The 25,561-nt window shown below is 48.5% G+C and overlaps 2 protein-coding genes across 2 annotated transcripts in view; one reads left to right on the top strand and one right to left on the bottom strand.

Moving 5' to 3' along the window:
- coro7 (coronin 7) overlaps nucleotides 1-25,561 on the top strand; it is a 111,333-nt gene that overhangs the window by 54,723 nt on the left and 31,049 nt on the right. The gene's annotated exons all lie outside the window — the stretch shown is intronic.
- Nucleotides 2,666-23,884, bottom strand: vasnb (vasorin b). The gene is made up of 3 exons (XM_076981878.1): nucleotides 23,643-23,884; nucleotides 17,382-17,457; nucleotides 2,666-6,170 (listed from the first exon to the last, which is right to left on the bottom strand). The coding sequence occupies exon 3, from the start codon at nucleotides 6,140-6,142 to the stop codon at nucleotides 4,133-4,135; it is 2,010 nt and encodes a 669-aa protein (XP_076837993.1). The 5' UTR covers nucleotides 6,143-6,170; nucleotides 17,382-17,457; nucleotides 23,643-23,884; the 3' UTR covers nucleotides 2,666-4,132.

Below are 25,561 nucleotides of genomic sequence, written 5' to 3'. Positions count from 1 at the left end.
TTTCCACCAGTCTACTACACAGACCAATATATGAGTGCAGAAAACAGTTCAGAACATTGGAAATTCTGACCAAAAATGTTGTTTAATTTTGGGAGTTTTGCTCAGGATATTGGAAGAATTGAAGTAAATCAGAAGATGTTTTTAATACCATTTTAGATGGTATACTTTTCTTAAATTTCCCAGGCCTCTGCCACAGGCATCTCCATAGTGCCTAGAAGTGGTCTTCTGCATGCTCAAAGCAAATGACTGGATCTTCCATTCATCATCTATAATATGAGCTGTCACACCAAGATCATTCTTGTTGCTAACAGAGGTCCAGTGATCCCCAGTCAGAGCCACATTTGTGGCGCTCTTCACAATAACCTGTTTTTTTTTCCCTCGTTCTTACGTACGAGGTTAAGAAGTACTTGGTGCTAAGAACGTTTTGGGAAACTCACCCCTGGACGGTAGTTCATAACTTGCATCAGTTGACGCAATGTGCAGCGCTTCTTGTAAGCCTTTATCTTCGACCATAGAGAGCGAACGACACAAATAATGTGACGCGTCATGTATAAACGCGTGCGGAGTCGCGCGCTACGGTCACTCGCGAAAGTTTAATCCAGTCTTAATGGTCCAATGAAGGTACTTTAAAAACCAGGACATTTCCTCACTTAAAAAAAAACCCGGGACGACCGGGACAGGATGTGAAATGCGGACGTTTAGGTCACCCTATCGTACTAGGAATACATTTAGCAGCTAAGTTATCATTGCTGACCTGCGCGTTAAGCTGGGCGTACACTGTGCGATTTTTGGCCCATTTTCAGCCGATTTTTCACTCGTTTCGGCTCAATCGCGTGTCGTGCATCGTATAGTTTACACAGGTAAACGAGGAGCGATTCACACCTCACGACCAACTCCCGATCAGAAATCGCAGCGTCGCAAGAATATCAAACATGTTTGAAATTCAAATCGCTCCTCGTGAGAGTATCGCACTGTTGAAGCAGCTCCACGAGCCGACTCTCCGCAAGCTCCAACATGTTTTGCGTTGAGGTGGTAACGAAGGGTGGAAGTGCTCCTGTGATAAGCGAACTCCTTCCTACATAAAGTGTAAATAACACTATTTTTGTTTGAACTTCCATCTGGAAGTTTCTTATATTTAAATTTCCCATCCACCAGCGTAGCCTCTTCAGTCATCTGCATCATGCTCATCTTATCGTGCGTCCATATAATCTGTACGCCTGGAACTCGTGCACTGAGAAACATTCCACGATGCAAAAGTGTATCGTGCGTTAAAATGCGTTAATTTTTTTAGTGCGTTAATTTTCCTGTAATTAATTAATCGAAATTAACGCGTTAAAGTCCCACCACTAATATATATATATATATATATATATATATATATATATATATATATATATATATATATATATATATATATATATATATATATATATATAATGTGTGTGTGTATGTATGTATGTATATGTATACATATGTGTATGTATATACACACACACACACACACACACATATATAGGACAATATATAGTCAGAGACAACAGCAGTAATTACTTTCTTATCACTTTATCACTATCTCCCATTCATCACAGGTTTTTCTCTCATAAACCTGAGGTCTGATACCTTACTGCCTCACTCTAAATACTAAACAGTCTCGTAAAAGTCTGCCGTGGGTGGTAGTCTCGCCGTCCCTGTGCGGGATGTTGGTGTAGGGAGGCTAGTGTTCTCCCACAGGCTGCTCCCTGCTGTCTCTGTAAAGCAGCTTTAAAAGCCCAGAACTGCGCAGTTGGAGACCAAAAAACAACAATAAACAATAACTCTGTTTGTTTACTGTTTACTCTGTTTGTTTACTCTGTTTACTCCATTACTACCCTGCAAGATTCGGTCCTTGAGAGGCACTAATATATTGTCTTATATCAAACACACAAAGTGCTATAATAAGCAGAATGAAGGCATCCGATTCCCAATTCTCCCAATCAGAGCAGCTAACGGACTAGCAGGGACTAGCAGGGACTAGCAGGGACTAACAGGGACTAGCAGGGACTAACAGGGACTAGCAGGGACTAGCAGGGACAGCCCAAAAGGGTGATGGACAAAAGACACAGATAACAATACACATGTTCTTTCATGGCTTTTTATTTTTATATATTTGTGGGGTTTTGTGTTGATTTTTTTAAAACAATGGAATGTTACAAATATACATACTTCTGAATAGACACACAAAGAAAGAACTTCCCAAAATGAACAGGGAAAAATAGTCACATACATATCGAAAATATTCAGGAATATTCTCAATGCTTCATACCGTTCACGCTCGTTTTCCAGTTAGGGTGTGCACACCCACTGATAACTACGTTGTTCCGAAGGCCTGCTCTTCAGGAGAGCTGGAAGACGTGGCTGTCTTTCCCAGCGCGGCTACTGCCGTGATCGTTCAAGCTTAACTTGAAGCGAAGGGCAAGTGCTGAAACGGTAATAGAGTTCCTCACAGAGGCCATAGAGCCCAGATCCCCACTGTCTGCCTCCCACTTCCCCTCTAGGCTAGTAACCTCACAAGAGGGTTAGAAAAGACTGCGTCCATGTCTGCACCCTCTCCCTCGGCTCCAATAACGGGGCTTAAACTCAGATTCTTGACTGTTACTCACAACCATTTGCTAAACACAAAGGGGCATTGTTGTTTTTTTTTTTTTTTTTGGGGGGGGGGGGGGGGTTTGCATGGTGTATTTGTTCACATATTGGCCAGTAAACTTGGTGTGTAAGTACTGCATACGACATTGTTCAGATTCTCATTTGAGATATTGGTGTGAGCTTGGGAGCTGTTGAGTAAATCTTGATTATATCAATTCTCCTATTTGCTGCTTCACCTCCCATAGCGTCTCCCCTCGGGGGCGAGGCTCAGCAGGTCATTCACCCACCTCGCTAATTCTTGACTATGAACGTACAAGTCGCATTGAAACACATGTTGCATCAGAGACTTTTATAGTCTGGTTGACTGTAAGTGAGCAAAACAGGAACTCTTGGCTAGGCAACTGCTCAATGGTGGAGACACTAATTTTACCTGTGGGACGAGTATTCACTTACGCTCCTACTCTATACTACGGTACGGGTCCAGTGCCAAGGGGAGCATAAATGATGGACTAAGCCTTAAATATGTTTTAGAGTAAAGTTTCTGGTTTACTTATGTGTGGTTGTAAGTACTTTATATGTCCAAGTGTTTTGAATCAATACAAAGTGTAACGTGCTTCAGTGGGGATTTCAGTTGACTTGTGTAACTTCAGTTGTCCTGATGATCTGAACCTGTGGGTGAAGGAGATTGAAGAATGGAAGGATTTAGTTTCAAGGCTGCATGGACGTTCAGCCACTTAGACGCTCTGACATTTGTGGAGTGAAGCTTGTTACTGACTTGGAGGTACATTTGAGTTTAAATCTTCAAAGGTTTTAATATGTTGTCTTTTTCCCCACCTGCTCATTAGTCACAAGAGGTGAAGCGGGGAGGCCTGACAACAGTGATGTGTTTAGAAAAAAACAGACAAAAACAAAGTTGTAATGTAGTAACAAAATATACAAGCTCACATAAAAGTGCTGACTTCATGTCTCATGCAAAAGCCAGTCAAGCCTCAGCCAAAAGATGACTGGAAAAGTCCACATCTTCATTTACCAGCACTGATATTCACCATTGTTCACAGCAACTCCTACTGCACGCAGGTGCTACACAGCAAAACTTCAGCTATTCGTTTGGGGACATCTGTGTCACGGCACTCTGTGTGTGTCCTTTATCGAGCTGAATCACGTACCGGAAGGCAGACGCGGGGTGGAGCTGGAAGATGTGTTCACTTGGGTGACGTGACTTGATTGTTTAAATTCTGATAACATGCATCAGAGTCCTAACAATGACTTTAAGCTTTTGAGACTTTGATTATACTGATTAGAGGATTCACAGTGCTGTGTTGTGGTGCAATAATTGAGGGGTCAGTCGTGGCTACAACTGATGTGATTGAAGGCACGAAAAGGCTGTCATAATTTCTCCTAATTAAGGGCATTCTGGTTTCTTCCTTTAATCTAGGCACATAGGCAGTTTTTAACCCAGCCATGTAGTCCATGCGTTAGTGTTCAGGGATCTTGAAAACGGCCCCAGATATCAAAAGTAAGACGGTTTTAAAGTGTTTGTGTTGTTGTTAGCGATGCTGTGTTCCTGCATGAGTGGCACCTCCAGGCCACCGTTCTGCACAGCAGTCGGAGTGAACAATATCTCCGCCTGTTTTTGGGGGAGGGTCCCGTTGTCCAGGCCCGCCTTAACCCCCTCCAGTTCCAGCTGCGACGGGTCACACTCCAGTTCTAGACGCGCTCGTTTCCTGTGCACGTGGCAAGCCACGCCCACGCCCACGGCCACCAGCGCCAGCAGGAGGAGAATGGCCACGGCTGGCACCAGTGTTCTGGTCAGCTGTTTGTCCCCCATTCGTGCGGTGGCGGTCTGCTGGCTGGAGGTCTGTGCTTCTGTGCACACGCTGTTCACGTCTCTGGGTTCACCCAGCGGGCTGGCGCACACCGAGTACGTGGAATTGGACTGGAGTCCACGCAGCGTGTACTCTGGGTACGAGGCCGGTATGTTGAGGTGCTTGGGGCGTTTATCTGCCCCCGAGAGGTTTCTGTAAGTCAGCCTGACGCCCCGGATGTACGGCCGCATCTCGATGTAGCGATGGAGGTCCAGCAGTATGGAGGAGCTCGTCACCATCTGTGCGGCGATCTCCGGCTCCGCGTTAACCGTGGCCGTAGCAACATCCTCGCACAGGTGTGGGCTGTCTTCGTTCTGACAATACTTCCCCGCCTTCCCACACGGACACGTGCACTCGTGACGACCTTGATGGTCCAGCCAACACGTACCTCCATTTAAGCAGATGTTGGACGGACAGGAGCTAAACCTCACGCCCGTGTCTGCGCCGCTGCTGGGCGAAGCCGGGACCAGTGGCGGCGGGTCACTGTCGGCCTCCATCGGCGGGTTCTCGCTGGGCTTGAGAAGGGTGGAGTACGTTGTACTGTGCGCGGTGGTGATGGGGGTGGGGGTGAGCGAGGTGGTTTTAACCGTGCTGGTAGTGATGGTGGTGGTCGTGGGGCATCCGAAGTCCCGATGATCCAGTCTCTCCAGAACCGCTCCTGCATTTCTTGGTGGGAAGTGACAGCGCGTCTCCTCCGTCCGACCCAGTTGGATCTGCTGGTGCCGCAGCCAGGTGGGAAACCAGGCCATGGTGCAGAGGCAGTTAAAGGGGTTCTCTGCAACAGTGAGTCTCTTGAGATTAGGGAAAGCCCCCTTCATGTTTTCAGGTAAGCTCTGCAAGCTGAGGTTGCTGATGTCCAGCTCCTGGAGCTCCGTCAGATGCTCCAAGTCTTCCCACCTCAGAGACCTCAAGGAATTGCCCGCCATGCTGAGTATGACCAGACCCCTCGCCTCCCGCAGTACTGCAGGAAAAGCATTCAGCTGGTTGTTCGAGATGTCCAGCTCGTGCAGGTTCTTGAAGCTACTCAGGAGTTCCTCGTTCAGGTTCTTCAACCCTAGTCCACCCAGCTTCAGTGACTCTAGTTTGGGAGTCTGAAGGTCACTCGGCCCTGGGGAAGGGATGGTATTGAATCCCAGGTCTAGCAGGAGCAGACGGGGCATTTTGAGAGCAGGCAACGTGGTCAGCTCGTTGCCCTGCAACTTCAGCTCGAGCAGCTGCTCCAGACCATCAAAGGCCGCAGGGTGGATGCACTTTATGGCATTGTTGTACAGATAGAGCCTCTCCAGCAGCTCCAAACCGGCAAAGCTCTCCTCAGAAATCTTCTCAATTTGATTGGATGACAGGTCCAGGTTGCGGAGGGAATGGAGCGGCTCGAACACGCGATCTGGCAGCTCGGTCAGCTCGTTCTGACTTAAGTCCAGCATCTCTAGGCTCTCCAGCTCGAGGAAGTCGTCTTGGTGCAACTTCTCAATGCCATTCTGGAAGAGATAGAGGTTCTTGGTCACCGGGGGCACGTTGGACGGCATGCTTGTGGCTCTGCGCTGGAAACAGATAATGGAGTCTGGAAGGCTACAGGAGCAGTCGTTGGGGCAGAAGCTGGCCAGGGTACAGGGGGGCAGGAGGAGGTAGAGGAGCAGGGGTGGGAAGGGCTTCATGTTGCTGCTGACACACACCCCTCGAAGCCTGAAATGAAAACAAAGCCAACAGCAATATGTTAAAGACTTGTAAATGTTCACATAGAGCACTGATGCAGCAAGACCCGGGTGCAAGCACCTGGATTTTGTAGAGCACTGACTTCAGTGATGAACTCTGATAAACTCATTTTCTGTCTTCATTTTTCAGAGTGAAATCATGCACAATGCTTACTGTAACATCTGCCTTCCGTCTCCATAACTGAAAGGTTAACTACTGAAGGATTAAATGGTGACATGTAATTCCATACGCAGCAGTGCTAGTGATCTCTGGACCTGCTGCGGCCTTTCACAATGCCACGTTCGTGTCCCATATTTGTTTGTGATACTTCAGAGTATGACAGTGTGGATTCCTGAGGGTTGTTCTCATCTGCGGGCTGATTGCTGCTCGTTCTGCCCATTTCAGTAGCTTATTATACAAAATCAGCAAAAAGGCTAAACCACTTGAAGCTGAACAGTGTAAAACTGTTAATGTGTAAAGAAGAATGTACATCTTATTGTTCAATCTGCTGTTCTAATAATAGTTTAAATGCTAGTCCCACATTAGTGTGGTGTCAGAGTCACAAAACAACCCATACCCAATAATGTGAATAAAACTCAGAAAAACAAACAAACCAATCAAAATGTGAAACCACAGGATTCACCTGTGATCAAACCAGGCGTGATGGTCGACGTGGACATTGGAAGAGAAAGAGAGAAGCTCAGAATTTAAGAAAAGCAGAGGGAGGAGGCCAGCTGAGTGGTGAGGAGGAAACCGTTCATCATTCTTTAGTAGCAGATTAATCATGAGCGTTAGTAGCCTTGAGAGCTGCAGAGGAGACCTCTCCTTCTCTCTCAGGGATGACGAGGAGTGGGGGGTTTAAATACAAAGTTCACGTTGAGGTGAAGCGTTCTTTTATTGGAGAGGACTAAGACAACCTAAAAACCACCATTTTCACCCCTCCGAAAGCCTGTCACGGAGGCAAAATGGCTCTGACTTCACATTAATTTTTTCTGGTGCTGTTGTTTTGTTTCTGTCCTTGTTTATTGAATAGGATGACATGTAAAGGCAAATAACACGTATTACAGTAATGGAAGCTATTGACACTTTGGGGTCAGTGTGGTCTTATTAAAAGAGCCACCTGTGAGTGCAGTGCACTTTGGTAGTTACTTGACACTTGGGTTCTGTTAAGAGAGTAAACTGCATGCCAGGTTTAGTTTCCTCAGAGTGCTTTCAGAGTGCATTGTGTGTTGTGGGAGCTGACTCGGAGCCGAGAGCTGTTAGGAGTGAATGGTTCTAAAGGTCTCAGCCTCCGTGAAAACCTCCGTCTCTCTCAGATGGCTTTGTTCTTAGCTTCTTCTCCCTCTCTCACTGGTTAGCACTCTTTAAACCCTCAGGACCATTAATCATTCAGAATAAAATAATACTCTGAGGTTGGATGGTTGGTTGTTTCTTACAACTTCTTACAACAGACTTCAAGCAGTTCTTGTTTGTATAGTTTGTGGTTTGCCTCTGACTAACCTAAGACAGAGACATAACTTGAGTTGTGATGTCTACGTTTACGTGTCCAGCTGCAAAAACAAGACAACAGTCAGGGTTTTTACACCAGTCTTAACGATCGTCAAAACCATTCACCTGGTCACCCCTGATATTCAAGACTATTCACAGGTCATCTAGCAGCTCATTTAGAGTCTGAAATCAGGTCCTTGTGCTACCCATACAAAATACACCATTGACGTCTTCCCTACTGCTAATCCCTTCTAGCAATGAGGTTACCTGAGGAGATCAGGACACGTGAGTCACGTTCTGAAAAGACAAGTCGAACGACAGTAGTGGATCTTAACTCAACTGCCAGGAAGGAAGTTCAAAAGAAACAGAGCAGGTCTGGGCATTTTGCTTTTTGTGTCTCCTTTGCCTTCATTCATTGGCAGTGATGTAACCTCTGTCCTCTGAAAGCAGGTTTAGTTGCAACTATGTGCAAACAAAAATCGTAGGCGACTGCCAAACTGTCACAGCCTCTGAAACAAGGCCTCGACTGGCTACACCGGTGGGTTTTTGTCAGTCTGCCTGTTAGCATTTAATAATACTTCTCCTGGATGTGGGACTAAAGGAAATGCCTGAAATGTCATGGCCCGGGAAGGAGATCAAATAAACAGCAGAGGGCCAGAGGGAGGCTAGCTCAGGGGGGCCAGACACATTGAGTATCACCCAGTATGCCCTCCTAAGAGATTTCTTCCATCTTAGCACGGGGGCTGGAGTCTCGGGCCTTTCAAAGTCTTACAAGGTGGTATCATTCTGGAGGAGCAGACCTGTTTAAATGCATGCCTGACACTCGCTCAAGAAGTGATGCTGATCACTAAGATCTTAATAACTTTTTAGGGTCACGACAAGAATGGTGCAAGTAAACACCAATCCAACCTCACGAGTCAAATTGCAACTCACGCACAAGACGCTTTACAAGAGTATAAATCACCCCTCAAATTCTGATGGGCAACACACGGCGGAGAAAATGCTGATCTGTGATCAGTGATCTATGAAACACAGGAAGCCTAATTACATCTTTTATTGCAGGTACTGCTGGAAAAATCACAATGCAACCAGACATTGCAGATAACACAAGAAGCAGAACACACTGTTACGGTCAGTTAGTCCCCAAGGGGCACAGGTCATTACTGTCCCATGCTGTTGGGCTTTCTGAGTACCGTGGGAATTTAGTCAACTGAATTAATTTGCCTTTAGTTACTTTGTAGAGACAACTGTGTGCCTGCCCTTTTGGGAGGAGAGCTTCTGTAAGTGAACACTGTAGAACACGACTTTAAGAGCTGTTGACATCTTTCAAGGGTAGAAAGTCAAGGATAAGAACAAACACTTGTTTGGAAGGGGGAGATGATAATGTGTTGGCTAAGGCAACGCTGCAAGGAAAGAAGATTCGAGCCACAAGGACGCTTGTGTAGGCGAGGGAGAAAACGGGAAGAAACAGAGCCGGCTGGAGATAAAGATGGCTGCTGCTTCTCCCATAGCCAACACTTAGGGTAAAACAGCTCAGCATGAGAAAGAAGAAAGACAGACTGAGAGCACAAAAACTGGAGGAAATGAGCAGAGAAGGAAAAACAGAAAAGCATCCATGATGGATCCAATGTTTGGGGGGGGGGTCTATTTTTGGGCTGCTCAAGCAGGGAAGAGCTTGTCCTGATCCACGAGACAGGGGTTGCAGGACACTAGGTAGGTAGGTAGGTAGGTAGATACTTTATTGATCCCGAAGGAAATTTAGCTAAGACTTTTTGAGTAGCACAGGATCAGAGGGATGGACACACAGTAGCAGTCCACATGGATGGAGGCATGTGGGGGTTTGGGGGTTTGGGGGGCTCTTGAATGAAGATAACGAACAGGGTGTTTTGTTTGAAAACAGTGCTTTTCCTGGTTTCAACTTTTTCTGACCCTTTTTCCTGACCCTTCCTTGTTTCCGCCTCTTTTAATTCTCTCTCGTTGTATTGAAACCACATAAAAGATGAGGAAACATCCACTACAGCAGTACAGAATCATGCTCAGCACAGAGACAGAATCATTCTCAGCATCCAGACACAGTCTGAGCACAGGCAGAGGTCTCCCAGCACCTGGCTGCTTCCACACCAGCCTGCAGTTCAGCACTTCGTCTCTTCTTCTCTCTGGCAGCCGGTGCCTCTTATCATCCACCAAATGAGGACGGCCTCCCAGGGATTACCTGAAATCTCCCTCCTGCAGTTGTGCTGAGTGACTTCACACTGTAGGGATTTGAACTTAAAGTGCCTGTGCATTATGGGCCAGGGGACGAAGCATGGAGGGAGTGTTGACTTGTCAGCTCTACGTGATGGGGCTGTCATTCGGTCCAGGCGCCAAGATCTGGCTTAGTCTTTCGGCTTTGTAATTTCCTCCTGCCCCCCCTCCACAGTCTCTGTTTAAACATTCTTGGGCTGTGCGGTGGCTGAGTTTGAAGAGCTCTTAATAATGCTCTCCCATAAGCACCGAAGGTCCTTTTCAGGGCAGCTTCAGAATTTTAGCAGAATAATGACTAACCAGACGTCTCATTTTGTTCCCTTTTTCATCATCAAGCTATTGTTAAAACATCTGGTTCTCTGCATAGCTTTGGATAAATTTCATTATATTATTAAGAGAGCTGTTCCGATGTGGAAACCGAGCTGTCGTTTCAAATGGTGGGTCATACAGGAATCATCTCGCATGGCGCTTTTAGCAGAGAGACATGGTGACCACAAAAGAAAGAAACACAAAGAAGAGCTGTAAGAATCATAAAAAAAACGGCTTCCTTCTGAAAACCTGAAGGCAAAAGAAAAACTTGGGACGAAAGAGAAGAAAGGCTTTGTCAGCACCGGAGGAAGTACGTGAGACCCGGAGTTGGGTCTTGTGAAGTGGGCCTTAACAATTCACAAGAGCGATTCAATTAGTGATTCACAAGAGCGATTCAATTAGTGATTCACAAGAGCGATGTCAAGAGTATGTTTTCCCAGAGGGCCTAAGCCCTCCACATGGGGCAGGCGAAACAGCTGGGGATTCAGACTGTGTAAGGATGCCAGTCAGGCCGGGTTAGAGAGGGCCCATGCTTGGGGAGTGGGAGCACCCCAGCAGTGGAGCAGCCCTGGGAAGGAAAACAGCGGAACCCCCTGATGCACCTCTGCCTGAGAAGCCACCCCGAGGCCCACTGACTCTCCCCACCTCCGGACCACAGCTGGGCCCCATCACGCCCAACACATAACCCCAGCACCACCACCTCTCCCACCATCCTTCAACATGACGGTGCAGGGCCATAAAACAAAAGCCCCTGGCAGCACGGAAGAGCGAGAGATCAGGAGAACTCAGGACAATTCAGGCAAGGAGGAAGGTTGATTTAGAGGCACGCTGTCAGCAACTCCAAAAACGTCAGATATGTTCACTATGAAACTCAGCTATAAGCGCTGACATGTCAGATGTTTTTATTAATGTTTGGTATTTGGAGCGATACTTCTGTTGATGGCTGTTAGCCAGTACCTGTTCAGCATTTTACATGAAATTTACATTTGGCTCTAAAGCCTTTCAATGTGTCCGTGAATATCGAGGCACGCTCACATGCTTTATGGAGCAAAACAGCATAGTGGGTTGTTTGTGTGTCCGTTCGCTCTGAATGACGCATGGACCTGAAGGGATTTCACAACGCAACCCGGTGACTTAGTTTCACGCAGCACACACATGCAGGATGCCTGAGTGACAGTCTCTCTGATGGTCATGTCTGGGCAGTTCCCCGACTTGTTAGACAGAAACAAGTTTACATGTTGTCATACCTCTGGTCTCATTCAAAGGCAAACATGCCTTCAGATCCAGATTCCACTGTCCGTGTGGCAATAGCCGAAAAGCAAGACCATCACACACGTCAGTGGGCATCTAAGAGCCGTGCTTTGCAGCTTTGAAGTGGATGAGATGAAGGGCGCAGAGGCACTTTGACTAAGTGAACTCTTTATCTGATACACTCATGCGCAACCACAACAAAAGCCATCTCTGTCCTCGAGTGATTGATGCCCGTGGGTTTGTTGTTTGGTTTTTTAAATTAATTGACTTCTGAAATGCAGGCATATGAAGCAGATGTTTCGTCTTCTTCATGTTACTCTCCGCCTTCCTCTGCTGTCTCCTTCCCTGCTGTGCTGGGATGGTGAACGTTTGCTTTGTGAAGGTTTAAGATGGATTGACACTACCACCGGGACAACATGAGGGCATCGTCGTCTTCATTGACATGACAGAGACAGCTCAAGTCTCGCTAGTCTGAGGACTCAAAGATCCAGTCTTGGTGTGGCTTCACATCAACAGTACATTCTACAGAAGGTAAAGGGTGAAAGTTCACTGTTCCAGATAGCAGTGTCTGCTGTAGTAGTTGGCTGGATCTGAATGAGCCAGCACTGCTAAGAAGAACACACTGAATGTGATACGTCTTTGCCGCCCTGGTGATAACCATCTCAGCTTGCCAGCTCAGTAAACCCCCTTCTGAAGCCCCCTAAGAACAAGGCTAACAAAGCACAGAGTGGGTTTAGTTGTGTAAACCCCTATCTGCAGACGGGGGGGTCTGCACATCCGCGGGAGACGAACCCGGGAGACGAACCCGGGCTTCCCCTTTAGTTTGGGCTGCACCAGGCGACAGAGGTAGCAGGGTAGCATTAGCGGCGTTAGCTGCAGGCATGAGCAGCTAGGGTTTCACAGGCAGGTGCTCTGAGCTTGTCGCTGTTCTCTCCGGGGCTCGCAGCAACCCGACACCTCGGGCGTGTGGCACGCGTCTGCTGGTGGGCGTGCCGTTAGGGGAGGGGAGGCGTCCGGAACTGAGAGAGAAGAGCGGGAGATTGGGTCGGGAACACCGGAGCTGTGGGTCAGCTCTGCAGAATCCTTAAGGAAATGGCTCTTCCCTCCTTTGGTATCATGGGACTTGGGAAAGACCAGACGTTACACCTCTGAATAGTCTGACAGCACACACACACACACAAACACACACGCACACACAAACACACACACACACACACACACGCACGCACACACACACACACACGAGGCTGGCTCTGCGTCCTCCATCAGCTGGGGTCTGTCTGTGGTCCACTTTAATGAAGCTAGATCAGGAGACGATCTGCAGGGAAGCGTCTACCACAAAGCTCTACTGTCAGCTCTCCTCCCTCCTCCCCCTCACGTCAGTCAACACTTAGCATTTAGATTAGCGCCACATATTATACCTCAAATGTCATATTGTTCAAATGTCATGTTGTCATATTGTTCAGAGTGTCGATATTGTTCTACATTCGACATGCAACGAGACATTTCGTCTCACGATTAGCTCATCACTTCAGAGCATGGAAACGTCTCGTGAATGGTATAAGATCTAGGGATAGAAGTACCGTGGGTCAGAGGTCACTGGAGGACCGAAAGGGCCAAGACCCCTGGGCCTCCTTAGGTTACCCCTTAACCAGGCAGGACAACAAGCAGCCGTGTTTGACCTGTCCAGCGTCTCTTCTCAGCTAACGGAGAACACGATGCTTATGAAGAGATACCCGTCTGTCAGTTCTGTCTCCTCCCCTCACGTCTAACACAAAGCCCCGTGTGTCTTCAGGGAATTTAGCGGCTAGTTTCCATTTAGGGGCAAGAAGGTGCGGCAACATTTGGGGGGGTTCGGACGGATAGACGGAACGGCTCACGACCCCGAATGCCGGAAATGCGGAGAGGGAAGGAGATCGTAGCGTGATGGCGCGGTACAGAGCCGACAGCTGCTCCAGCTGCAGAAGATTAAACCCAAGCAGGAGGACGGAGGGGACAGCCAAGTGCGAAATAACGGCAAGCAGGAAAGATGACGCAAGCGTCCGGTGAGAGATAGCGACCGTCCTGGAATTTCCATTTCGGCAAGCCGGGGAGGTCTCGGGGAGTCAGCGGCGTGGTCGTGGGTCACGTGTGCGGTTGGGCGCGTGTGTTTGCATGCTTGCGTATCCCTCTTTCCTCCGTGTGATTCGTCGGTATGCGTGAGCACGCGTTTGGACCGGCGCGACCGGTTCCGCCACACTGAGATGCGGAGAGCAGCACACGGCCCTCATTCCTGCCTCTCTTATCGTTCCATCAGCACAGATGGCCATCAGTGCTGCACTCGCAGGTCAGCGTCCTCGTGTTTTATGAGGGTACTGTAAGATGACAGACGCTCCCTTAGTTCTGACACTGTGGCTTTACAAGTTATCGGCTCATGACTAGAATGTCTCTCCAACGAGCTCCACACCTGCGGGAGAAGCTCCTTCACTCACGCACGCCGCTGTCATCTGTGGCGTGTTATTAATACACTCGTGACACCTCTTTACATTCTTCATACTCCAAACACAGTGCACGGTGTCTCTCCATACAGGCGAGAATGTGAGGAATTTAAAACACCTCACACCTACCACAGCATCTCTCACTGCCGTCTGCGAGAGAGTCAGGGCCGCATAGCACAGCATCTGGGCCGGCTGGCACAGCGTCTGGGCCGGCTAGCACAGCGTCTGGGCCGGCTGGCACAGCGTCTAGGCAGAGCCAGCCGTCTGCTTGTCTGGCCCATTCTGGCCCAAGGAGGTCGCCATGGCATCTCCAGTGTGGCATGCTGATCACGCACGAGCCAGCCAGGGGCTGGTTAGAGAGGGCCGATGGCCAGCAACCCAGTCCTATAGGCTGCACCTACAGTGTTCCTCTTTGTTGTGTGGTGACACACACACACACACAAACACACCAGTGGGCACCATTCCCATGTGTAACTGGATCACCTGCGTGCTTCTTGGAAATCTGTGTGTATAAACCTGCCCCTCAGGCTTACGCTTGTCCACACAAGAACGCTTGTGTGGACATCAGTGTCCTGGGGAGACGGTCAGAGGACAGAGAGTTACCATATAAACAAGGAGAACTGCAGCGGTTTGAAGGAACGTCCACACTCCTCCACATACACGAGTTTACTACACTAATAATGCCCACCTGGGTTTGGCCACATGTCCTTATGAAGCCATCGCCTCTGCCCGTCCTCACACTCTCGAAACGCGCGCCTGCCGTGACTGCGATCGCAGAGATATGCGGCTCGTTGACGGCTGTTTTTACGCCGATCTTTCCTCGCTGTTGCTGATCGTCATGTGGTTCGCTCCACGACTGGCCATTGGTAGCATACCTGTTCTACTGGCTTCCTGCGCTCTGCCGTTTGTGATCCTTCAAGTCAAGCAGCCCAGGGGGCATTTTCCATCGAAACACACACACACACACACATGTACACACGCAAGCACGAGTGCAGATAAAAGACAAACAGAACAACATGATCCTTTCGGTTTGGTTTGCATGTTATAAAACATGCGGCGTTTGGCCAATCGCTTCTCGGTGATGGAGGGCCGAGACGTCCTCGCAGCACGGCTGCTTCCTGTCATACGCTCATCTGGTCCTCTCCCTCCGTGACCCCCGCCTGCCTGCTAGTTGCAGTGCCTGATGAGAGTCAGGGAGGCCCAGGGAGGAAGGCAAACGCCTGCACCGGTGCCGGGGGGTCCAGCAGGGGGCCCTCTGGGTGCCACACTCCACATGCTCCCGTGGGCCACGCTGTGGCTGGCCAGAAGCCAGCGCGGGGAGAGACAGGAAGTGCTAAGCACCACCGGGCATACACCCAGCCTCACGCACCATGTGCTAAACACACAGCCTGGCCACTTTAAAGGGCGCCGGGAATTCAATTTGCGCCGTCCCCGGAGTCCCGTCATGGCCGTTCATCCATCAGCGAGCCGGGACGAACGCTTTGTTGTGGTCCGGGGGAAGGAGCTAATCCCACAGCTCTGCACATGCATGAACGGGGCCCACATGTGTCCGTTTGTACCGCTCTGGCATCACCAGATGCCACCCCCCCCCCCCCCCCCCCCCCCCCAAGGCACAGACTCCTCCCACCAGCGCACAGACTCGCCCCTCCTAGGCCACAGACCCCACCCCCTAAGCCCACGGACTTACGTTCAATGACGTGCTCAAAGCACTGGAGCTGAGGACAGGCCACTACGCGCACACACACACACACACACACACACACTGTGACACACTGAAGTCTCCAGCCATCTTCCCCTCGAGTACTCAGTGCCACGCGTACGCTGGCTGATTGATGCTCCCAGGAGTGTGTGCTGAACAGTTTGCTGCGAGTTGTGTTTGTTTAGGCAAAGCGCGTCTCAGCCTGGTGCTTGTGCAGTTTACGAGGCAGCGTTTAATAACTGCCATGTCCCCTCACCTTTAACGCTCGTGTTTCTGTAATCGTTTAGAAATGTCTGCAAATGCAGAAAACAGGCCCTGCTACTGAGGGTTCGCTTAGCAACCAGCTCACCTCCCAACCCATGGTGTGTGTGTGTGTGTGTGTTTATGCATGTACATGCACGTGTGTGGGGGGGTTGTGCTTGTGTGCGTGTATATTTATATAGGAGCACACTCAGAGGCTTAGCGTAAAACAAACACGAGCAGGATGTCCCTGAGTCTCGAGCTGCTCTGGCTGTGATATGCTGAGCTTAAAGAAGAAGACGAGACGCAGGCTGTCCGCTGGCCTGCCACTACACCCCTCCAGACCAGGACACGCACAATACTGGTCCTCCATTGAGAATGTTGTGTTTTCTTTCTCTTCTTTCTCTTTCCATTGCCGCCCTGTCATGTGAGTTGAAGGGGTCGTAGGAGACACAGTGGGTGTAGTGGGTGTAGCTAGGTGTGCTGGAGCCCTGGTCCTGTTGTAGGGGGGTTAGTGGGTGTAGCTAGGTGTGCTGGAGCCCTGGTCCTGTTGTAGGGGTGTTAGTGGGTGTAGCCGGGAGTGCTGGAGCCCTGGTCCTGTTGTAGGGGGGTTAGTGGGTGTAGCTAGGTGTGCTGGAGCCCTGGTCCTGTTGTAGGGGGGTTAGTGGGTGTAGCTAGGTGTGCTGGAGCCCTGGTCCTGTTGTAGGGGTGTTAGTGGGTGTAGCCGGGTGTGCTGGAGCCCTGGTCCTGTTGTAGGGGTGTTAGTGGGTGTAGCCGGGCGTGCTGGAGCCCTGGTCCTGTTGTAGGGGGGTTAGTGGGTGTAGCCGGGCGTGCGGGAGCCCTGGTCCTGTTGTAGGGGGGTTAGTGGGTGTAGCCGGGCGTGCGGGAGCCCTGGTCCTGTTGTAGGGGGGTTAGTGGGTGTAGCTGGGTGTGCTGTAGCCCTGGTCCTGTTCAGCTGCAGGCCACAGGAGACTCAATCTGAAGCATTTGCCCTGACCTCTTGTAAAACCTTAGGCCATACAATAGTGGACACCACACACACACACACACACACACACACACACACACACACACACATAGGTGCGCACTCACTGAAGGGCTGACTGCAGGGGCATACCTGGCCCCTTAACCTTCTGTCACACACACTCTTTCACACCAGAAACACACAGAGTTTTCCCAAGATCAGAGGGACACCGATGATCACACACACACACACACACACACACACATATACACACACCTGCGCACACCTGCCCTGTTGCATTGTAAGCTGTTGATTTGCACCCCTTTCTCAGGCCCCTGTTCTGACACCTCCCCCCCGGTGTAGCCCACCCCTGGACATGTTTTCACACGACGCTGCTTCATTCAACATTTTTTGAACCACTCTGTAAGCAGGTAGCGTGTGAGTAAAGGCCCAGTCCTGGGATGCCACCGTTAGCCTTTAGTTGTGGAACTGCCCGAACGTGCTGGTGAGCAGAGGAGGTCCAGACTCACCGGGGCGGACACCGCTGCCTCTCCTCCCTCTCCTCCCTCTCTCCAGACCTTCTTTGCACTGAGCTCTCAGCAGCTCCTGGAAAACAATGAGGAGAGTGAGTGAATGAATGTGTGTGTGTGTGTGTGTGTGTGTGTGTGTCTTACAGTCCTCACAGTGGTGGGAACATTTTACAGATATAGCTGTGTATTTGTGACTAATATATTTTGTCCTGGCACAGTGTTGGTTTTTAATTTTGTGGGCAGGCCGCAGAAGCAGCAGTTATTTTGATTGTAAAATGGTACGTGCTGTAACATGCTTGCATCTGTTTGCACTCTTTGATAGAGTTTGTATGCAAATGTGTGGTGAGGCCAAGAAGAGTGAGGGGGGGGGGGGGGGACGCTGCGTGTACGCTGCCAGCAAGCTGCGCTGTGGGCGTTTCTCTGGCACGCGTACACGCCCACAAGTGTGTATAAACACACACACACACACACACAGGTTCAGGATGGAATGTCGGGTGACAGGTCACTGCTCTGTCAGCAGTATGTCTTAAAGTGTCAGCTCAGAAGTGTGTGTGCGTGGTTGCGTGTGTGAGCGTGCGAGAGAGAGAGAGAGAGAGAGAGAGAGAGAGAGAGAGAGAGAGAGAGATGTATAGAGACTGTCAACTGAATACAGCTTTATGGAGTTCTGTCCATGCAAAGCGTCCAACAGATCTGACTTTCATCGAGTGGATCACATAGAACTTCACCAGCCTGTCACTGTATGTTTCACCAGACAGCAATAAATTCTCTATTACTGTTCAATAAATCTTTGAGGCTCTTCCAAACAAAAGACAATGTGTTTATGAAGTCAGTCATTATGTAAAAGGTGTGTGTACGTGTGTGTGAGAGAAAGAGAGAGATGATGATGATGGGTGGCTTTCAGGTAATAATGCCTCAGGTGGTTCAGACATAAATTACACACACACACACACACACACACACACACATTAATTATTCCCCAGAGCAAGTGTTCTTCTGGCAGTCTCCTTAACTCTATAATCTCCAAACATTCTTAGGTGTGTGTGTGTGTGCACGCATGCGCATGTGTGCATGCATTACATATTCCCTTTGGCTAGTTGAACACATTCACAAATGTTTTGCCTTCTGTTTGGTGGAGCTTCATGAAGTGATCTCACTAAGGTGGATGACTGGTATTGTGACGTGTAGGTGCTGACAGCTGGGATCAGGCTTGTCATCACTCCGGGCACACGAGGACACCACACCGCCCTGCTGCTGTTTGTGCTTGTGCTTCTCTTTGGAATCAGAGTTGTTTCTGCTTAAATGTGTCAGTAGCTCTGCTATGAGCTTCAACACTGACAGTTCCGTAGCCAGCGGTCTCGCGTGGCCCCGCCCCCTGCAGCGTCTCGCGTGGCCCCGCCCCCTGCTCCTCACTCACTGTATGTGGGTTATCGAAGCAAAAATATCTGGAGCGATGCACCATGTACATAAAACGGACCTCCACCTTCTTTTGTCTCTCTCACACCTCCACACACACACACACACACCTCCACACACACCTCCACACACACACACACACCTCCACACACACGGGCCCGTTACATCACTACTGCCGTCACGGTCAGATCTCAGTGTCTCGGTGTCTTGTAAAGGCGGGACAGGCTGGTGGTCTGTAACGCCGGACGTTGTTTATTTACACTGACGTGTTAGAAATGTTGTTGTGTTGAGAATGTGTTGGGGGCGTGGCTGCTCCTGAATCACTGTGGAGAGGCTCCGCCCATGCTGAAGCGGGGTGTGACCTGCTACACAGTGGCACAAGCTCCGCCCCTAGCAGGAAGTCTGAGGGAAAGACATCCCCGGACCACCACACAGCCCTGGTGAAAGGACGGAAGAAAGTGCGTGCGTGCGTGTGTGTGTGTGTGTGTGTGTGCGCGCGCGCCTGCCTGTGTACGTTCGCGAGCGTGTTTGTGTGTTCATCAGCGCATTCCGTGACTTTTGGCTGCCCACTGACCCACAAGCCTAGAGCACATTAGGCTCCGCCCACACCTAAACACAGATTATGTCTGCTTCCTTCTAGGACCCAAACTATGCTACATTAACCAAAACAGAGGTAGCACTGGCTCCCAGCTTATCTCCTAATCAGGGTTTTTGAGTGAAGTAAAAAGCTGCCTTTGCTGACTTGTTTGAGTTGGTATTAGTCATTAACGGTGGGCAGTTAAGTATTTGACCTTTCGTGGAGTGGAAGGCAGCGGTCAAGCGCGGTTTGGAGCGCCTCCGGACCTGCACACGGCCCTCACAGCGCCCCGTCCCCAATTACAGCCCAGGCAGGACGTAATTACCAGTCTCAGATTAAAAGTCCTTTTTCTTTTTTTTACTGCTCGGCTGAAAAGCTGCAATTTGTGGTGGCTTTCAGGAATACACACACACACACACACACACACACACATACACACACACACACACACACACACACACACACACACACACACACACATACACACACACACACACACACACACACACACACACACACATACACACACACACACACACACATACACACACACACACACACACACACACACACACACACACATACACACACACACACACACACACATACACACACACACATACACACACACACACACACACACATACACACACACACACACACACACACACACACACACATACACACACACACACACACACACACACACACACACATACACACACACACACACACACACACATACACACACACACACACACACACACACACACACACACACACATACACACACACACACACACACACACACACACACACACACACACACATACACACACACACACACACACACACACACACACATACACACACACACACACACACACACACACACACACATACACACACACACACACACACACACACACACACACACACATACACACACACACACACACACACACACACACACACACACACACACACACACACACATACACACACACACACACACACACACACACACACACACACACACACACACACACACACACACATACACACACACACACACACACACACACACACACACACACACTCCTCCTCTCACCCTTCTCCCCCCCTTCACTTCCATACGGGAAATTAGTTAGTGGATGAACAGGCATTTGTCTGAACTGTGTTCAGTGTTCGTAGTGGAGAGAAGGTGGCGGAGATGAGAGTGATTTGAGGTTTGCCTGCTGGCTGAGAAGCTCGTGGCCACTGCTTATGCGCACGAGTGTGTGTATTTGCGCAGCCGTCTTCTGAAGTGGTTCTTCTGAATGCATCATTTGGCCTCGTTTATCCAACTCTTCTTCAAGTTGCCCTGGCAGCGATGGGGGTGGGGTTCGCATGCTCCCACTGCCTGGTCAGCATGGCTTTGTAGGCCTTTGAAGCCTGGGCCTTGATTTAAGTGCTCCTCCCAGAAATGCTGAGGGACGGTGAGGCTCGGACACCTGAGGACGCACCTGATTGTGCTTAGGCTTTTTCATTTCATGGGCTCTGAACTACACCACGCCGTTAACGGAGGGCTTCAACTTCATTACCTTGCTAAATCCACCCAAATGATGCTCGTGTTTGCAAAAGCCATGTAATTGATGTTTCCCCAAGCTTATTCTGACATTCCTCCATAGTCACTCTAAATCACAAAAAAACACACTGTGCCGAAATCTGCCCACCCTCAGAGTCTATAAACCCAGCACCTCTACATGTATGTGTGTGTGTGTGTGTGTGTGTGTGTGTGTGTGTGTGTGTGTGTGTGTGTGTGTGTGTGTGTGTGTGTGTGTGCCAAGCCAAGAGCGGCTTGGAATGCTCCTGTAGTCACGTCTTTGTGCGTAGTGAGAATAAGGGAATCTAAGTCAGCTATATTGACCCTCCTCACAATTGAAGTGGTCTTTGCTGAAGTAGACCATGACCAGCACCTGGGGTGCTACGTCTAGCAGGAACAGAGACAGTTGAGACACCTGAGGATGTGTCAGAGAGTGGGGCCCTTCATCTAAGGCATTTAAGTGACAACACTGGAGTAGAAACATAAGGCATGGGTAGAGGCCCGCAACACAGCCTTTTAAGATCATCCTGTTGCATGCACGTGCATGTGTGTGTGTGTTGTGTGTGTGTGTTTGAACAGTCTGTTTAGCAGAAGCCCCTGGTGCTGTTCTTCTGTTTGAATGATGGTGTTTGGACAAGGCAGTGGACAGAAACCAGTTGGTTATTATTCTGACACTACATCAGCTACAGGGCAAACTGGCGGTGAAAGCTCGGAATGGCACGTGCGCGTCTCTCTCTGCTTTTCATCTCTTTGACAAAATGTGGTTTGGAAATAATAATTCTGGCAACAACAGAGGGTAACACATTATATTTAGTTATTTAAATATTTAAATTCTGCCTTGCAGTTCTGGCCGTGGTTCATGTGCAGTAGAGGTCTATCAAACTTTTAAGTGCATTTAAGGAGTTTAACTCTTAGCTGTGTATTTTTAAGTTAGCTTTTTAAGATGATCCACTTCCCACACTAACAGGCCTTTCACACATCAGAGACTCAGGATGGCTGGTGGAATGTGTGTTAATTAATCCTTCTTTTGGGTCTAGATCAAACCTCTGTGCCTCCAAGCCCCAGTACCCACCTCTGTGTTACTCCGAGCATCCACCCAGCTGCCTGCTAGCACATTCTCCATGTTTGATATCCCCCCTGACCCTTCTTTCTCTCCCTTTCCAATATCTTTATGTTTGTCCCTCTTTCTCTCCATTCACTGTCTTTTTGCCCACTCGCTCTCCACCTTTGACTGTCAGCATCTTTGCATGATGCTGCAAACATTTTAAACTCAGCCTAACCCTGAGATTCTACTCATTTAGAGGCTATTCTAAACGCAATTTATAAACGCATTTAAAGCATAAGTTCCTAACAGCCACAGAATAATAATAATGTGTATTCTGTACAGAGACTCTATTATATGCCATTGTTGCTGGCGTCTAAAAGAACGCTCATAGCCTGTACTAACTAAAGCTTTTTGGTGTACAAATTGAAGTGTCCTCTATAAACAGCAACGATGGAGATGAATGCGGGCTCTCTATGGCACGTTTGCAGGGGTTAATTACCGGTTATTCTGCAGGCACGCTGCATCTGCCCCGCTCACAGTACACATTTTCCGTGCCTGTGTGCGAAAAGCCTCATCCTGATCTGTTTAGTCAGGCTATATATTGTTTAGAAGTCCAGCCACTGTTAGTTCTGTTGTTTTTTTTTAAGAATGGATTGGTCTGAGATGTGTTCGACAACATCCGATGTCATTTAATTATAGTATGAATGTAAAAGTAAGTGCATAATTTTTAAAACAGAAAACTAGAACCCTCTTCATCATATGGTATAAAAATACAGTTTCGGTATAATTATATGCTCAGATCAGGCCGCTTCCTATGCAGTCTTTATATTCACATCAATTAAAGGACCCCGTGTTGCTTATCAAGATGTTATAACGTTTATGTAAGGAGACTGTTCTTATCGCCACAAACCCGTGCACATTCTTGAGGCTTTATTTTGCACTGAAAGATGAAGATTTAGATACTCTGCTCCAATAAACGAATAGGACGGTTATAAGAACAGCTAATCTCTTTTACGCCACGTGTGACTAAACAGATCCGATTCTACCTTTGCTCGTGTGGATCAGACACAATTGGACCCTGTTCTCCATCCATCCACCGTTTCGATGCTGAACTTTTACTCTTCGCTGTGGAGGTTGGATGTGGGTCGCTCTTGCACACAGCGCGAAAAATAAAACAGCGGGATCCTGTTCAGTTTTGTCCTGTGGTCAAACACTCCTAGATTTCCTATGACGGGAGTATTTCCAGGTTTGGCACCGCACGCGTCTGCAGCAGCAGCACTTTTACGTGTTGCTCCAATACAGCAGCGGAGTCCTTGGGCGCGCGCGCCGGATCGCTGCACGAGCTACACACACATCAGATCCCCATGAAAACACAGGACACACACTGTACTCGTACTGGGCTGGTGCGGGTTACTTCTTACTCGTTCACTTCATATCTGTTTCATATGAGATGCTCATTTTGATAATGAATTACATTATGTATTATGTATTTCCAGGTGTTCATTTTAAAATGTGTCTATTTGTTCTTCACGCGAGGCTCAAACGTAGCCTTGAACTCTCGTTCGATTTGGGAGGAAAATGCGCACAAAACATGTTTTAATGACTTTTTTTGTTGTCTTGGAGTAATCTAATTCAACTCACCCAGTGCATTAATGTGGTACCTCAGAACTCCGACGTTGTGTTCTGGTCGGGGGGTTTTTATCCACAGATTCAACCAGCCAACAAAATCCTTTAAGCTGTTTTTCGGAAGTCTTGCGAAACTTCGACGTTCATGGAATATTACATTTATAAAGGTGACATTAGTCACCGGCTCTTCTGTACCTGGTCAAGACGTCCACGTAGACGAGCGGGCCGCCGGTTCTGGACTCCCGTCCCTTTACAATAGCGCTTTATTGGGGAGGAACAGCCCAGCTGAAAATGGGCGGGGCGATTGGAAACAGACGGGAGCTGGGCGCGCGCCGTGCTCGCGTGCGACCCGTCCGCCGATTGGGTAGCGCTCGAGCACACCTTGACGTGCAAAACGTCCAGCGACATACCTGAAGCGTTCTTCCGTTTGTTTCAGTTGTATTAGTAACTCGCTCAACCGGTAAGTGTAGGCATGCACCGACAGTGCGTGTGATACCAACTTGGTTGGGTACGAACACTTCGCTTTTTTTCCCCAGGTCGACATGAGTACACATTCCTGATATACACAACAATAATAAAGATTGGGAAATGGGCACCACACATTCAAATAGATCTGTTGATAATAAACACTTGTTATTAAAAATCTAGTTTTTTCCTTGTTTCCATACCTATGAGTTGTGTTTAGCATAGTATGTACCCTAAAGTGAGTTCTGAAAAGAATGGTGGGCTACTGTGGCAACGTAAACACACTCCACATTTTATGATGGCTGTTTCTGTCTGCAGGCTGTGTTAAGGCTGTACTCTCGCTAATTAGGTCTTTGTGTGAGGATTATGAAATCATACCTATGTCAAGCACTTTGCTTTTTTTTCTTTACATCTTTATGTTAGCCTCAGGATACTACCAAAATGAGGTTTTAATTACTTATTTATATGTTGCCCATTTAGAGACCTTTAACTTTCTCTTACTCATTGACTTACAGTGTTGATACACCAGGCTACACATCTGTAACACATTTCACGAACGTGCAAGAATAAAACGATTTCATGCATGTTCAGTGTGAACCAGATGCAGCCCATGATCGAGGCCACAGCCGAACTGTACACTTTCACCGAAAATAAATCTTTTTGCAAGTCATCACAAAAGCTCAAACTCTCACGTGTAAGTTTTCTTTCTTACCTTCCCCCTTTTTGTACCTCCCCCACCCCACAATCATTTTCACCCCATCTCTCTCTCTCTATCTCTCTCTCTCTCTCTCTCTCTCTCTCTCTCTCTCTCTCTCTCTCTCTCTCTCTCTCTCCGTCTGTCACCTGTCTGAAGAAGAGCCAAGCACATTACTCAAGTCACGATTAATCTCATAAATATTTTTGTTCCCGCTGATGGTAAAGATTTCTCTCTCGGTAGATAAGCCTCCTCGGGTCACGAGTTTATGGATGTGCCGTTGGAAACGGTATCGTGAAGCCTGTAGCCAACAAGCGTGGGACAAATTTACGCATTGTTTTCATATTCCTCACCACCGCTGGCGTGCCTTCTCGCATGTGACCACTGCCTTGGATTTCAGACATCCTCCTAGCCTTGTCATCCGGCTCCTCAGCGCATGCGTGGTTAAAACAAACAAGGAGGTCTAACCCCACGCACCGTGCGCCATGTTCAGTTTCAGTGGAAAACATGTAACGCTGAGAGAAAACACGTAACATTGAGGGAAAACATGTAATGCTGAGGAAAAAAAACACATAACGTTGAGGGAAAACGTAATGCTGAGAGAAAACACGTAACATTGAGGGAAAACACATAATGCTGAGGAAAAAAAACACGTAATGCTGAGAGAAAACACGTCACGCTGAGAGAAAACACGTAACGCTGAGGGAAAACCTGTAATGCTGAGAGAAAACACGTAACGCTGAGAGAAAACACGTAACGCTGAGGGAAAACCTGT

The sequence above is a fragment of the Brachyhypopomus gauderio genome, chromosome 2 (genome assembly GCF_052324685.1).
Source record: "Brachyhypopomus gauderio isolate BG-103 chromosome 2, BGAUD_0.2, whole genome shotgun sequence".
Taxonomy (NCBI): domain Eukaryota; kingdom Metazoa; phylum Chordata; class Actinopteri; order Gymnotiformes; family Hypopomidae; genus Brachyhypopomus; species Brachyhypopomus gauderio.
This window is presented reverse-complemented; position numbering and strand designations above follow the sequence as displayed.

Excerpts from the sequence above, each read along its gene's own strand:
- vasnb (XM_076981878.1), bottom strand. The coding sequence starts at position 6,142 with ATGAAGCCCTTCCCACCCCTGCTCCTCTACCTCCTCCTGCCCCCCTGT.